General features: G+C 43.5%; 1 protein-coding gene across 1 annotated transcript in view; it reads right to left on the bottom strand.

Annotated features, from left to right (window-relative positions):
- SLC7A8 (solute carrier family 7 member 8) overlaps positions 1 to 15,038 on the bottom strand; it is a gene marked incomplete at its 5' end in the record, with an annotated part of 56,378 nt that extends 41,340 nt beyond the window's left edge. The window contains one exon of the mRNA XM_079914209.1: positions 14,849 to 15,038. Within this exon, the coding sequence (XP_079770335.1) occupies positions 14,849 to 14,996 (148 nt within the window). The remainder of the gene's footprint in view (positions 1 to 14,848) is intronic.
- Positions 15,039 to 16,500: the final 1,462 nt, after the last annotated feature.

The raw sequence follows: 16,500 nt of genomic DNA, 5'->3' as shown, positions 1-16,500 counted from the left end.
CCATATGATCATCTCAATAGATGCAGAAAAAGTGTTTGACAAAATTCAACACCCATTTATGACAAAAACTCTCCAGAAAGTGGGCATAGAGGGAACCTACCTCAACATAATAAAGGCCACATACGACAAACCCACAGCAAACATTGTTCTTAATGGTGAAAAACTGAAACCATTTCCTCTAACATCAGGAACACGACAAGGATGTCCACTCTTGCCAGTATTATTCAACACAGTTTTGGAAGTCCTAGCCATGGCAATCAGAGAAGAAACAGAGGAATACAAATTGGAAAAGAAGAAGTAAAACTGTCACTGTTTGCAGATGACATGACACTACACATAGAGAATCCTAAAGATGCCACCAGAAAACTACCAGAGCTCATCAATGAATTCGGTAAAGTTGCAGGATACAAAATTAATGCACAGAAATCTCTTGCATTCCTACAAACTAACAACAAAAGATCAGAAAGAGAAATTAATGAAACAATCCCATTCACCATTGCAACAAAAAGAATAAAATACCTAGGAATAAACCTACCTAAGGAGGTCAAAGACCTGTACTCAGAAAACTATAAGACACTGATGAAAGAAATCAAAGATGACACAAACAGATGGAGAGATATACCATGTTCTTGGATTGGAAGAATCAATATTGTGAAAATGACTATACTACCCAAAGCAATCTACAGATTCAATGCAATCCCTATCAAATTACCACTGGCATTTTTTACAGAACTAGAACAAAAAATCTTAAAATTTGTATGGAGACACAAAAGATCCCGAATAGCCAAAGCAATCTTGAGAGAAAAAAAACAGAGCTGGAGGAACCAGACTCCCTGACTTCGGACTATACTACCAAGCTACAGTAATCAAGACAATATGGTACTGGCACAAAAACAGAAATATAGATCAATGAAACAGGATAGAAAGCCCACAGATAAACCCACGCAAACATGGTCACCTTATCTTTGATAAAGGAGGCAGGAGTGTACAGTGGAGAAAGGACAGCCTCTTCAATAAGTGGTGCTGGGAAAACCGGACAGGTACATGTAAAAGTATGAGATTAGATCACTCCCTAACACCATACACAAAAATAAGCTCAAAATGGATTAAAGACCTAAATGTAAGGCCAGAAACTATCAAACTCTTAGAGGAAAACATAGGAAGAACACTCTTTGACATAAATCACAGCAAGATTTTTTTGATTCACCTTCTAGAGTAATGGAAATAAAAACAAAAATAAACAAATGGGACCTAATGAAACTTAAAAGCTTTTGCAAAGCAAAGGAAACTACAAACAAGACAAAAGGACAACCCTCAGAATCGGAGAAAATATTTGCAAATGAATCAATGGACAAAGGATTAATCTCCAAAATATATAAACAGCTCATGCAGCTCAATATCAAAAAAACAAACCCAATCCAAAATGGGCAGAAGACCTAAATAGACATTTCTCCAAAGAAGATGTACAGATGAACAAGAAGCACATGAAAAACTGCTCAACATCACTAATTATTAGAGAAATGCAAATCAAAACTACAATGAGGTATCACCTCACACCAGTTAGAATGGGCATCATCAGAAAATCTACAAACAACAAATGCTGATGAGGGTGTGGAGAAAAGGGAACCCTCTTGCACTGTTGGTGGGAATGTAAATTGATACAGCCACTATGGAGAACAGTATGGAGGTTCATTAAAAAACTAAAATTAGAATTACCATATGACCCAGCAATCCCACTACTGGGCATATACCCAGAGAAAACCATAATTCAAAAAGACACATGTGTCATGAATAACCTAGGGGTAAGACGGGAATAAAGACACAGACCTATTAGAGAATGGATTTGAGGATATGGGGAGGGGGAAGGGTAAGCTGTGACAAAGCGAGAGACAGGCATCGACATATATGCACTACCAAACGTAAAATAGATAGCTAGTGGGAAGCAGCCGCATAGCACAGGGAGATCAGCTCGGTGGTTTGTGACCACCTAGAGGGATGGGATAGGGAGGGTGGGAGGGAGGGAGACGCAAGAGGGAAGAGCTATGGGAACATATGTATATGTATATGTATAACTGATTCACTTTCTTATAAAGCAGAAACTAACACACCATTGTAAAGCAATTATACTCCAATAAAGATGTTAAAAATATATATATTATTTGACCAAATTGCAGGCAAATGCAAAAAAAAAAAAAAAGACACATGCACCCCAATGTTCATTGCAGCACTATTTACCATAGCCAGGTCATGGAAGCAACCTAAATGCCCATCGACAGACAAATGGATAAAGAAGATGTGGTATATATATATACAATGGAATATTAGCCATAGAAAGGAACAAAATTGGGTCATTTGGGGGCTTCCCTGGTGGCGCAGTGGTTGAGAATCTGCCTGCTAATGCAGGGGACACGGGTTCGAGCCCTGGTCTGGGAAGATCCCACATGCCGCGGAGCAACTAGGCCCATGAGCCACAACTACTGAGCCTGCGTGTCTGGAGCCTGTGCCCCACAACAAGAGAGGCCGTGATAGTGACAGGCCCGCGCACCGCGATGAAGAGTGGCTCCCGCTTGCCACAACTAGAGAAAGCCCTTGCACAGAAACGAAGACCCAACACAGCAAAAATAAATTAATTAATTGATAAACTCCTACCCCCAACATCTAAAAAAAAAAAAAAAATTGGGTCATTTGTAGAGACGTGGATGGATCTAGAGACTGTCATACAGAGTGAAGTAAGTCAGAAAGAGAAAAACAAATATCGTATATTAACGCATATATGTGGAACTTAGAAAAATGGTACAGATGAACCGGTTTGCAGGGCAGAAATAGAGACACAGATGTAGAGAACAAACGTATGGACACCAAGTGGGGAAAATGGGGGGGGTGGTGGGTGGAGTGGTGGGATGAATTGGGAGATTGGGGTTGACATATATACACTAATATGTATAAAATAGATAACTAATAAGAACCTGCTGTATAAAAAATAAATAAAATTAAATTAATAAAAAAATAAATAAAAATAAATTTTTAAAAAGTGGTGCCTATTATATACAATCTTTAGTGTAATTATTTGATTAATATATATCTACCCCACTAAGACTGCAAGCTCTGTGAAAGCAGAAACTGTATTGCTTACCTGTGAAATGTCACATAGTAAACACTCTATAAATATTTACCAAATAAATGATGTCTGATGTCAATCTAGAACTGATCTCCACAGAGCAATTTAATATACCTGTTTATCTGGAGCCTCCAAAAGCTTTGAAATATGTCAAGTGTCTACTGTAGGCAAATGAGTAAAGCAACCTACTCATTTCACTGCTGAGTAGACTGGCTACTATTACCATCTCTAATTTATGGGGAAAGAAAGTGGGGCAACTATTATTCTCATTTTTCCAAATGGAGAAAATGAGGGAGATATTATTATTCCTATTTTACAGATGAAGAAACTGAGACCCAGAGAGGTTAGTTATTTGCCTAAATCACAGGGTAAGTTAGTAGTAACTGGATTAGAACCTAAATCTTCTGTCACAGCCTTAAGCTTTTCCCTGAAAATTGTCTATTTTACATGCTCCACCCTATAGTCAATGAGAATGGTTCACAGAAGATGCTTATTAAAGAACTGGAACACAGATCTGATTCTTTCCTTCTATTGCAATACCACGTTCAATGATAATTTACAAAATGTTCATGTCCATTACCTTACGTGATTCTCACAGCTACTTTCTTGGGTGCACAGGTCAGGCACTATCATCCCTATTTACCTTTGCAAAGACTGAGCTTCAGAGAGGCGAAGAGCCTTGATCAAAGTCACATACTGCATAGGTAGCAAGGCCTGGACTAGAGGCATGACCTTGGACTCCTGGTCCAAGGGTTCCTCCTACTCCAAGCTGCCTCTCCTCTAGAAATTACACAACACACACCTTAACTGCAGGGCTTTTAAACTTTACACTGTCCAAATGAGGGTTATCTGGAGTGGCTTTGAAAGAGGAAAACTGGGGGCTTCCCTGGTGGTGCAGTGGTTAAGAATCCACCTGCCAATGCAGAGGACACAGGTTTGAGCCCTGGTCTGGGAAGCTCCCACGTGCTGCGGAGGCCGCGCACCCCAACTACTGAAGCCCGCTAACGTAGAGCCCATGCTCTGCAACAAGAGAAGCCACCGCAATGGGAAGCACACGCACCGCAAAGAAGAGTAGCCCCCGCTCACCACAACTAGAGAAAGCCCACATGCAGCAACGAAGACCCAACAGAGCCAGAAATAAATAAATTAATTAAATAAATTTATAAAAAAGAAAAAAAGAAAAAGGAGAACTGGGAAAGGGCTTTTCTACCTTGGCTATGAACCTTTCTTGATGAGAGGTTGGAAGAAAGTTGATTATGGCAGGGATTTTTTTTTCTCCATTGTTTTCCTCTTAGGCTCATCATCTACAAAGCCATTCAAGAATGAGATGCCCAACTGTCTGGTAGAGCCAAGGTACTGGAGGTCAGGGTTTCAATCCTCTCTTTCATCCACTCCAATTGGGAAAATAACCATCTCATCACATAGATCTTCTTTAGTGAAAAATCAGTCCTAGAATGCCTGGACGATGAGGTCCAGCTTGGCTTGTTCTGGCAAAGAAAAGCCAAGTGAACCACTCCATTAAAAAGGGGCCAAGGGGCTTCCCTGGTGGCACAGTGGTTGAGAATCTGCCTGCTAATGCAGGGGACACGGGTTCGAGCCCTGGTCTGGGAAGATTCCCACATGCCGCGGAGCAACTAGGCCCGTGAGCCAAAACTACTGGGCCTGCGCGTCTGGAGTCTGTGCTCCGCAACAAGAGAGGCCGCAATAGTGAGAGGCCCGCGCACCGCGATGAAGAGTGGCCCCCGCTTGCCACAACTAGAGAAAGCCCTCGCACAGAAACGAAGACCCAACACAGCAAAAATAAATTAATTAATTAATAAACTCCTACCCCCAACCAAAAAAAAAAAAAGAAAAAAAAGGGGGCCAAGTTGTATCAGTGGGCAAGTTGTCACTAGAAAAACTGCTGGAATTGAGAAAATCCACATTTGCCATGAATAACTGCTGACTTCACCTGTGGGCAAATACCCATGTGATTCATATTAAGGCCTTACTCACTTCCAGGCCTGTCCATGCTAGAATGCTGTAGCCATCAAAGAATTTCCTAGGGCATGGAATTACAGACTTCTAATGCCCAAGAGACTCTCAAATCCAAAAGGCTTTGGCCTTTCCTACAGACTCATGCTCCTCTTGGAATCTAGCCAGAGCTTCTCCTGGCCCTTGGAGGTTCTGTCCTTTTCTATGATGTCCAGAGAAAGCCAAGGTGAACCTTCTTTGTGCTTCTCCCACAAAGTGGCTGGGAGGGTCTCAGGATTTTCAGGACTAGGGGAACAGCATGGAAGTAGGGTCAGCATATCGAGGCCAGGCTTTGATCCTCATGGCAGGCCTGGAATCTCACCATGCCTCTCACCCTGTGTCCATTTCCCATCAGGACTGTACAAACAGCTACCTCAGGGTGACGGCTGGTCAAGACTCCGACACACACCCTGTGGTGTTGCCATCTCCTGCCCAACAGAGATGTGGAAGGCGCTCTAGGACTCTGCTGGTTCGGATTCCATGCTGAAGAGTGAAATGGGTGCTAGACTTAGAGTCGGAGGAGCCATTGAGTTCTTGCTTTGCCACTCATAAGCCGTGTGACCTGAATTTTTCTGAGAGTCCCTACTTCATCTGTTAAATGGGAATACTTGCTCCCGCCTTGCCTACCTCACAGAGTTGTTGTGGGGATGAAATGCGATCACACATGCGTGGAAACATTTTATAATCTGTTTAATGCCAGCAAATATAAGAAGCTACTAGGATTTAGAGCCGTAGGAATAGAAATAATCCCTAGAAGACACCAATAATGGTCTTGCTTTGGAAGTTTGGTTCTGAAATAGCACTGCAGAGCCAGGACCATGAAGCATTGTCTGTGTACAATTTTTAGATGCCACAGGTAGGTGGCCAACAGGTAATTACATCTCAAGAAGTATTTATTGAGCACCCACTCTGTACATGCTTGCTTCGAAAGGTAATTGGGAAGCACTTATTCACACATGGACTTTTAACATAGATGGAGCCAACCACCATCCACTAGCCATTTAACATAGATGGAGCCAACCACCATCCACTAGCCATTAAAAGACAGGCATCCTGGCCTGAGGGGCTAAGAGTGCTGAGCCCTCAAAAATGACCATTAAGGATTCACATCGGGCTTCCAGCATCTCCCTGTCTGGTTGGGAAACCAGGCACCAGCAGTGAGAGGCTTTGTCTACATCAGTGGTTCTCATCCAGTGGCAATTCTGCACCATCTCCCCACCCTCAGGGGACAACTGGTAGTGTCTGGAGACATTTTTGGCTGTCACAACTGGGGAGGCGGTGCTACTGGCATCTAGTGGGTAGAGGCCAGGGATGCTGCATGGGACAGCCCCCCAAAACAACAAAGTATCTGGCCCAAAAGGTAATAGTGCCAAGGTTGAGATAAGCCTGTCATCATCTGGTTAATTCCTAAAGTCCTTTTCAAATTTGAACTTAAATGAGATTTGGGTGCTTGGTGTTTTGTTTGCTTTTTGCTAAGTGCAAAAATTTATTGTTCATGGGAATAACTCATTTTTAAGCTAAAAAATTTTGTTTTCAACACACAACATTAAATTTACCACCTTAACCATTTTTAAGTGTACGGTATTGTTAAGCATATTCAGGGACTTCCTTGGCTGTCCATTGTTTAAGAGTTCACGCTTCCACTGTAGAGGGTGCACGTTCGGTCCCTGGTCAGGGAATTAAGATCCCGAATGCAGCCAAAAAAATAAAGCATATTCACATTGCTGGCAGACAGGTCTCTAATGTATGATCTGGCTTAGACTGACTGCTATTTTTCAACAAATACTTTCTAAGCACTTATCCTGTGCCAGGCTGAATACATGGGGATGTGAAAATGAGAAAGACTCAGTCCCTGCCCTCAGGGAATCGTGCAGAGAAGTGAACATGATGCATATGGACACAGAATTGACACCACCAGGGACAGCAGAAGTTGCATGAGCGCAATTGTGACTCATGACAAGATGTTAGGGATGGAAAAGGTCACCGATGGAGGCTATTCAAAAAAAGCTTCCTGGAACAGGGGAAGCACAAGAAGCTGATTGAGTAAGTAGACTCAAGTCAACAGAGAGAAAAGGAAAAGCATTGGCTGCTTGATAAACGGGTCAGACTTGGGCTGAATTGGACAGGTCTTCCCATCACCCAATCAACCTAATCTAATCTACGTTTCTAAACCAGAATTAATGAGTGTGGAGGTGGGGTGAGAGCGGGGATTGGGGGAAGAGGGGGTGGTGGACAATGAGCTTAAAGGAGAGAACGAAACTAATATTTACTGAACATACGCCATAGGATACCAGCCTTATTTTATTTTATTTATTTATTTTGCGGTACGTGGGCCTCTCACTGTTGTGGCCTCTCCCACTGTGGAGCACAGGCTCTGGACATGCAGGCTCAGCGGCCATGGCTCACGGGCCCAGCTGCGCCATGGCATGTGGGATCTTCCCGGACCAGGGCACGAACCCATGTCCCCTGCATTGGCAGGCGGACTCTCAACCACTGCGCCAGCAGGGAAGCCCTACCAGCCTTATTTTAATACTCCACAAGAAATTTCTATTTTACTGATAATTAACTGGTTCCAGGTTACCAAGCTTGTACATAGGGAAGTAGTTTAAAAATCCAGGACTATCTCCAAAGCTCTTCCTGTTCTGTGATATCATCAGTGGTTCCTCCCTTTCCACAACATGCTAATACAAATCATGGAAAAATTCATTCTATGCTTCCTACTTCCAGCATCAGGGCCCACTTAACAAATGCCTCCTTATCCCTAAGGCAACCTGACCTGGCTGTATCAGCTGCTGAGTCAACACCCTATGCAGAATTGTACTCTAAAGAGGCAGCTAAAGAACGTACGCATCTCACAGATGTACAAGCAGACACCTTGAAAATCTATATATACTGAGAAAAGTACACTAACAATTCTGCAGCAACGGAACACCCTCTGGGTAATCGGCCTTCACAATATGCTGCTCAGTGTGAGGCTGCCCAGAACATCCTAAGGCATAATGTGAAATCCTCTCCCCAGGAGTGACATCACTGGTAATGCTGAAGATATTTACAGCAGGGAGCAAACCAATGGGAAGACTCATGACCGTGTGGAAGGATGAGGGATGAGATGCAATCGATAAAGCTTTTCAGCTCAGACTTCATTCATTCTATAAATGAAACAGCTTAAAATAGACTTGAGAGATAATTTGGCTTCTCAGAAGTAAAATTTACTGGTGCTTAGCACAGGGCCTAGCACATAACGCTGAATGAGTGTTTGCGAAATGTTAAAATATGGGCCGACCGGATCCTATGACCAGCAGTCCCTACCCCTGAGCCAGGGAGCTGTCTGCACTTTGCCATTCCAGATGTCCAGGGAGAAGAGCTGGTGGGGGGGTAAGGGTGGGGAGGGCTCTTTTGCAGGCAAGTTCTGGGAGGGGAACAAGGCATGATCCTTCTTGCTCTGTACGCTCAGCTGGGAGTTAAAAATTAGAAGGGATGGACTCCTAACTTTCTGTTGTTTGGGGTGGTTCAGAATATATTCTTGGGATTATTTGCTCATGCCTGCTTTTTTGATAACCCCTCACCACCCCCCACCCCCAAAATAACAACCAAACAACAAGAGCAACAACAGACATTCCTGAAGCGTTTCTTTGCAGGCAGCTGCGCTGCTGGATTAACCCTCAGAGGAAAGCAGAACACCTTGCTGGGCAACTTGAAAGCCTCACCCAGTATGCCCCATACCTCCATGCCACTTCAGTAAGCCGATTTCATTCAGAAAAAGTGATATATATGGTGCTGGTCTCTCTGAGAAGGTCATCTGATCTGGGTACAGGGTGTTTTTGTTGTTGCTGTTTTTCTAAACAGAATGGGCTGTTTGTTTCTGTTTCTTGGAACATATTTTTTTTTTTTTTTTTTTTTGCGGTACGCGGGCCTCTCACTGCTGTGGCCTCTCCCATTGCGGAGCACAGGCTCCGGACGCACAGGCTCAGCGGCCATGGCTCATGGGCCCAGCCGCTCCGTGGCATGTGGGATCTTCCCGGACCGGGGCACGAACCCGTGTCCCCTGCATCGGCAGGCGGACTCCCAACCACTGCGCCACCAGGGAAGCCCGGAACATATTTTTTTACCTGCTGGGTTTCTATTTTCTTTCCCTAACCTAAGTGTCTCCTGCTACTCACTTATTCTGCATAACTCTGCTCTTTGAGAGAACATATTGCAGCCCTGACAGTAGCAGGCTCAACCAGCTTGCTCCTCGAGCTCCTTGGTTCCTGGCACGAAGCAACAAGATCCCTGGTTCCAGCCGCCCTGAGCTCCATGCTGTGGAGCATTTTGATTAAGCCCAGTGGCTTCAGAGTTCAATGACCTGGATGGAAATCCTGGCTCTGCCACTGTTCAGTTACTTATTCATTCAATGCCGTCCTTTCTACCACAGTACTTATTTCATGGGATTAGATGAGAATATCCATAAAGCACTGATCAGGTACTACGAATTGGGTGCATAGTAGTGCTCAGGAAATGGTAGCTACTTATATTATTATTATTACACCGCTGGGTATAGTGTTTCTCTATCCGCTAAGATGTGTTTGTTTTGACAAGTGTCCAAGTTGGCTTCTGTCTCAGAGTTTTCTTTGAGAACAATGACAGTTTTAAACATGCTTTCATCATGAATGAACCAAATGCTAATCCTTCCATGTTTAAAAAAAAAATTGAAGTACAAACTCGAGAAGCAATTTTCACACTCCAGCCTCTGGTTAACATCCAATTGACATTTCGGGGATTAGGAAGCTAATACATCAAATTAGAGACTAAAATGTAAAATTTTCTGAAGTGGTGTAAAAACACACGGGTCTGAAAATCTTTTGGACTTGAAATGTTTCCAAATCAGTCCAGTGCCATTTCAGTATGGCTATACCTATAGCCACACTTCTCTGTTGACAAATAGCCTTTAAAAGAAGTTTCCCCCTTAAAAAAAAAAAAAAGTATAACTGATTCACTTTGTTATAAAGCAGAAACTAACACACCATTGTAAAGCAATTATACTCCAATAAAGATGTAAAAAAAAAAAAAAAAGAAGTTTCCCCCCAACTTTTCCAGCATCAGACATCCACGGTCTTTCCAGACTCCAGTGTCAGGGTTATGGTCCTGCATGTCCCACTGCCCCACCACACAATACACACCAGCCTCCCTCCTGCCTCTCTTGGTTACCAATTAGAAACGGGGAATGGCTAAGAGCTTTGGTTGTGGAGTCAGACCATCTCAGTAGTCAGTTGTGTGATCCCAGACAAATTACTTCCCAGCTCTGTGACTCAATTTCCCCATGTTTAAAATAGAGTTATAGAGACTTCCCTGGTGGCACTGTGGTTAAGAATCCACCTGCCGATGCAGGGGACACGGGTTCAAGCCCTGGTCCGGGAGGATCCCACGTGCTGCGGAGCAACTAAGCCCGTGCGCCACAACTACTGAGCCTGCACTCTAGAGCCCGCGTGCCAGAACTAGTGAAGCCCGCGCGCCTAGAGCCCGTGCTCCGCAACAAGAGAAGCCACCGCAATGAGAAGCCCACACACCGCAACGAAGAGTAGCCCCCTCTTGCTGCAACTACAGAAAGCCCGCGTGCAGCAACGAAGACTCAATGCAGCCAAAAATAAATAAATAAATAAAATAAAATAGAGTTATAATACCTATTTCCATAGGACTGTAGTCAGGATTAAATAAGGTAATATATGTAAAGAGTTTATAGCACAGGAACTGGCATTTAGTAAGAGCTCAATAAATACTATTTTTTAAACATCTTGTTAGCTGAAAGAGAGCGGTCTAATAGCTAGACCTGCATCCAATATTGCTCTGCAGCAAATATACCAAGGTACCCCATAAACATACATTGTGCTAAAAACAAAATGGTCTAACAAATCATGAATCTTTTCTGTAGGCTCTGTAGCTGAACTAGTGCCTTCAGACCTAGATTCTGGGTGCATACCTAAATACATAACTGATATAAAGTGACCTAAACAGCCAGGAACTCTGTGGGCACCTCTACCATAGCTGCAAAGAATGCTGGTCCAGAGAGGAAAGGTGTGCATGTGGGAGAGTTAATGGGAACGTGGTCTGTGCTGATCACATCCTGCAGTAGCTGAGCCAGCGCACCTCAGTCTCCCCCACAAGTGTTCCTGCAGCTGTACCAGAACGGTACCTTCTTCCACTCCCAGCCGATTGCTCAGTTCTCATTTATACTGGGACACTTTCTCACCTGGAATGCAACACTAACTGCTCCATCTATAAAAACAAATAAGGACCTCTGCCCAGGATCTAAATGAAAACACCTCTTTTAGGACATGAAAATTAAGAGTAGAGAACAATGCTTACAAGCTTGATTCAGGATTCAGACAAGCTCTAGGTTTGAGTCTTCAATACTTTTCAGCTGTGTGACCTTCAACACGTTGCTTGTCCCTCTGAGCCTCTATTTTCTTATCTGGATGAAGGGTGAGGAAGTGCTTACCACACGGGATTATTGTGAGGGATAAATAAGACAATGTATGTTTGGTAACTGGACAGTGTCTGGCACATAATAAGTGTTTAATAATGACAGCTATTAACAGTAGCTTTGATAGCATCAATTAATGAATTTTGCTGCTCCTTCATACTCTCCTTAGATTTGGGGGAGACTCCACATTCATGGAGAAATCTAAGTTCACCTGTTGCCAACAGGTTTCCTTGGCCAAGTATGTGGAGAGCAATAGCCTGGTTAGATTAGGGCAGAGGTGATGTTAAAAAATTAAAAACAGGTCAACCTCATTTCTAAGTTGATGAAATTATTCCTGGCTTAAAGATTTTCAAGCCAGGTTCCCAAGAGCCCTTCAGATAAATACTTTTTATTACTACGCTCTTCAGAGTTTTGTCCAAGGCTCAATTAAATTCAACAATCATTTGAGTAACTGTTTCATGTCAGGGACACTGCTGAGCACTAAAGATTCAGAGACGTATACGACACATTTTTTTGCTCGAGGAAATCACAGTTTAGTCATTTTCCGTCTACCTACCAAATCTCCCAGAATTACCTTCTCTACTCCATCTTTCTCCATGTCCTTCAAGATGCTTCTTAATCTAGTTCTGGGTGAGAACTTCTCTCTCTTTGTGCTTCTCACCATTCACCTAACTTTGTCCTCCTTACACAGCTCAACCGTATCATAAATTTTCAATGTTCTCTGTCTAATGTATATAAATCTCATCTCCCCAGTCAGATTATAAATAATTCTAGGGCATGAGTCTTCTATTAGTTCATTTTATATTCTTGTAACACCTGCCATTTTGTTATTCCTACTTTAAATCATCAATGACGATTGTGAGTGAAATTTTATGAGGTTTTATGAAACATAGTTTAACTTATCCCTCTAAGTCAATTGGATATGAGATAGATTTGGGGCAGTTGCTACTTTCCCATACCTCATGACCTTAGGAAATTTCCTTTCTCTTTTTGCCTTCAAATTCTCTTCCTTCCACAGTGTTGACAGTGCACACCAGATCACTGAATTCCATGTGAAAAATGCCATTTCTATTTTTGCATTTGGTCTTGAAAAAACGTGAATCACTGTCATCCCCTCGGAAACCCCTCTAGAGGACAGGGCAGCTACTCAGCACATTTGTAAATCAACAGCCACACAGGAGGGGAAATGGAAAGGATTTCATCTCCACATCACCCTAAAGGGGAAATGTGTATCTCAGCTTAAATGGAGATACAATCGTGACTATTAACGGTACAAGGACTCTTGCACTTTGGAAAAATATCCTGATTTCTCTGAAATCACATATTTGGGATCTCTTTTCACCATAGACTACCAGAGTTATTATTCTGGTTGCTATAATACCAATGGGAGCATTGGGACTATTCTTACTGTGAAGTGCTATCCATGAGGCTGTGGACAAATCAGTAGTAGCATTCACCCAACTAAAACTATATCTCTTATACCTGGACACTCCCATTTCTTCATAGTCTTAGACAAACGATAAAGGAAGAGACAAAAACAAGCTCAGTATATAGGAGAATATTCTCTACCTTTGAATACCTGCACATATGTAGGGGTGGGTGAACAAGGCTGAGGCAGGAAGGAGGTCTGACTGTGCTTGTGTGTATGTGGGTGTGCACTCTGTGGATAAAACAGAACCTTCCCAAAGGGGGGAAAATTCTTAATCCTCTCAGTCAAATGGGTGAAAGAGGTAACAGGCTCTGGGCTATTTACAGACCTTAAATTGGCATGTGCTATACATATTGAGTACTTTGCTGATCTCATTTTTTAGAGCAATTGAAATAAGGGAGAGACAGAAAAGGTCATGAGAGATTCAAATCATGACTATAATTGTTTAAAATAACATTACCTTTCTTAAAACTGTAGATGCCTGGAAAACCTCCCAGAGTCAGAGAATTAGATAAAGTGGGATTCCACTTTGAAAGCAGAGTGGAGATAATGTGATGTATGAAGGCTGGGTGTAGAGGTGAAGAGGACTATCTGAATATTGTACTGATTTGATTTGATTTAAAGGGTGTTCTCCAGTGCCACCATTGCTCAGGTGCCAAAATGCCTCTGTGCTACCATGAGGACCGTTGGGTTATCCAAGTGCTGTGGGCACCAGGACACTACATGCCTTCAAAAGGAAGTCTGCACAGAAACCTATCTGTCCTGACTGTCCCATGCCCCTTTCTCTGGGGAAAAGGTAAAGCCCTCTACCAAAGACAGCAGAAGAAACTCTCACCCTCTGGAGTGAGGACAGTAATGACCCATTGGCCATCGATCTCTAGGGCCTCTCTGGAAAGAGGAATATGTGTTGTCTCGAGATGGAGCCATGTTTGGGACCCCCTGCCCGGTAGAGTACAGTTAGGGGGTTGGAGTGGCCTGCACTGGCACTCTTGGGGACACTCAGGCTCCCCCAGTTTCAAAGCCTCCCAGCCGGACTCCCCATTCTAGTTATTCCCATTTCCCTTTGAGAACCTCACAGGGTCTTGCGTGGATGTTAAGAGACGTGGATGCTACATGGACTCCATCAAGCAACGAGAGAAACTGCCAACTGCACATTTACAGAAAAGCAAAATCTGTCTCTTCTTTTCTTCCATAAGTTATTTCCTCATCTGTGAAATGGGAATAACAGCCCTATCACATGTGCTTTGCCAAGAGAAAGTGCTGTATAAGGTGTAAAAGCTATAGAAAGGCAAAGCATTCTTATACTGCTGTTTGTAGCTATTTTTATTGTGACACACCCCCTAGGCCCATAGTCTCATATAATGTAAACAATAAAACAGTGACTAAGTATGTCTCAAAAGCCAGTCCACAGCCTGCTAAGGAGATGGCTGCAGGAAAGCCTGTTAAAAATCTAGGTTTCCCAGCCCTACCTTAAGTCAGCTGAATCAGAACCCTCAAGTGTGGAGCCCGGAGACCTATATTTTCAACAAGCTCCCAGGCAACAATGACCATCAGCCAGATGTGTGCCCCTATTTGCTCCATTCCGTGAACGCTGGACAGAACTTCTCAGCCGGGTTTGGAGGAAGAGATGTATGACATACAGCACTTCCTATACCTCAAACTTGACCAGTGGGAATAGGTTACAGCACAGGTGAATGACAACTCTTTTCTAAGGGAGCAGGAAGTAGAAATAGTGCTTTACGGGGGTTGGGGGAATGAGGGGTTAAGGTTCTACAAGAGGACCTCCAGACGGGGAGGAGTGGTCGGTGGGGAAAGGAATTGGACTCACCTACAATGATACCACAAGCACTGACCAATCCAATCTCTTTCTTCAGGGCCACTCCGCCCCCTGCAGAACTCTCGGGGCTGGCCTCCGACTCGCTCCCACCTGGGTGGTTCTTTCCAGTGTTGTTTCGGTGCCTGGCTCCTTTTTCCATGTTTCTCAGTAGGATTTCAACCTCCGAAAGGTATCTCTCTTTCTAATGCATATGGATGTAAATATATTTAGAGAGAAAGCCTTTCAAATGGAGACGTCCTTTTCCGTGATGTGATAAGGACCACTCCTACCCTCTTTTAAAAAAAAAAACACCCAGGCAGATAAAAGAGAAAAATGAAAATATTCCTACTCTGCCGTGACACTTTCTTGTCACTCGTGCTTACAAACAAGGAAAGTGTTGTTGGGGGCGGTAAGGGGGAGGCATAGATATTTAAATATAAAAATAGAACTGTACCAGCTACTCCGGCTGGAATTCTCCTGAAAAAGGATGTAGCTCTTCAGAAACCAGGACCTTTCAGCAATGTGTACCAGGCAGTGGCTTATTTCAGATGCTTCAAAGAGGTAGTCCGGATTTCCCTCAGCTCTTCCCCTAAGAAAACAGATTGTCTTTACCTCCCCTTACCCTTTTCTTTTATGAGGAGGATAAAAGTAGTTTTCATTAACTGACAGGAAAAAAGGCAATCCTCCCGTACTCTCTTCTCTCCCAGAAACAACGTGGACCCGACCGGTTTGCTCTAGGTCCTGTTTCCACCTGGCGTGGGTTTCTTTCCCCTCCCCGTCTCCTGCCTTCCGCTTTCTCCAGATGTCCTCTTCGGTCTCGCTTGTTTTCTTGTCCCTGTTTTCCTTCTTCCGATCTCCGTCCTCACGGCACAGACTGCCCCATCTCCCGTGGTTACAGGAGAGTGGCTCTGGCACAAACGAACGTGTTCCCCTTTTAGCGAGGGGTTTTATGTGCTGAGCTAGCTCCGCCCCCCACCTCCTCCGTTCCTATCCATCCTCTGTCTCCTCCTTTCTGTTCAATGTAAATAGCAGCACACAGCCGCCAAAGATCACCGAGAAGATGGATTAACAGATTTCCTTTTGTAATCGATAGGCTCTCTTTTCTCCATCTTCCTCTTTGTAGGTAGTGGAAGTATTAAAAATCCTCCTATGTCGACCGTTCCGGGAGAGTTTCATGAGCTGGTATAGCATTACAGGTCTTTCAGCAGATGTGGGCTTTATAAATAAGGCACCGGTTGTGCAGACACTTTAGTACCATCAGAAATACACTGGCGAATGTATTAAAATATTTATGTCTGGAAGATTTGAGGATACAGGAGAGAAGGCTGTAGGGACATTATCTTCAAGTATCTGAAAATAGGAGGAAACTCAGGGTGGGAGAGGGGAATGGAAAGAATTAAGAATAATGGTAAAGAGGTTCATTTAGTATAATTGTGAGCAGCTGTGAAGAGTAGCGTGGAAACAAAATTACCCGGAAGAGGTGGCAGCCTCAGCGTTCGCAGCTCTTATTTAGTGTTATCTGAAACGGGGCGGGGGACGGGGGGGAAAGACCCCCACTCTGGTCCCAGGAAAGAATGACACAAAATCTGGTGGGATGGGGCCTTTTACAGCTTCTAATATTTTTGCATCTATAAATTATTAGAAAGGCAGACTGGAGTGGGAGT

Source organism: Stenella coeruleoalba (assembly GCF_951394435.1).
Source record: "Stenella coeruleoalba genome assembly, chromosome: 2".
Classification (NCBI taxonomy): domain Eukaryota; kingdom Metazoa; phylum Chordata; class Mammalia; order Artiodactyla; family Delphinidae; genus Stenella; species Stenella coeruleoalba.
Note: the sequence above shows the minus strand (reverse complement) of the source record. Positions and strands in the feature narration are given on the sequence as shown.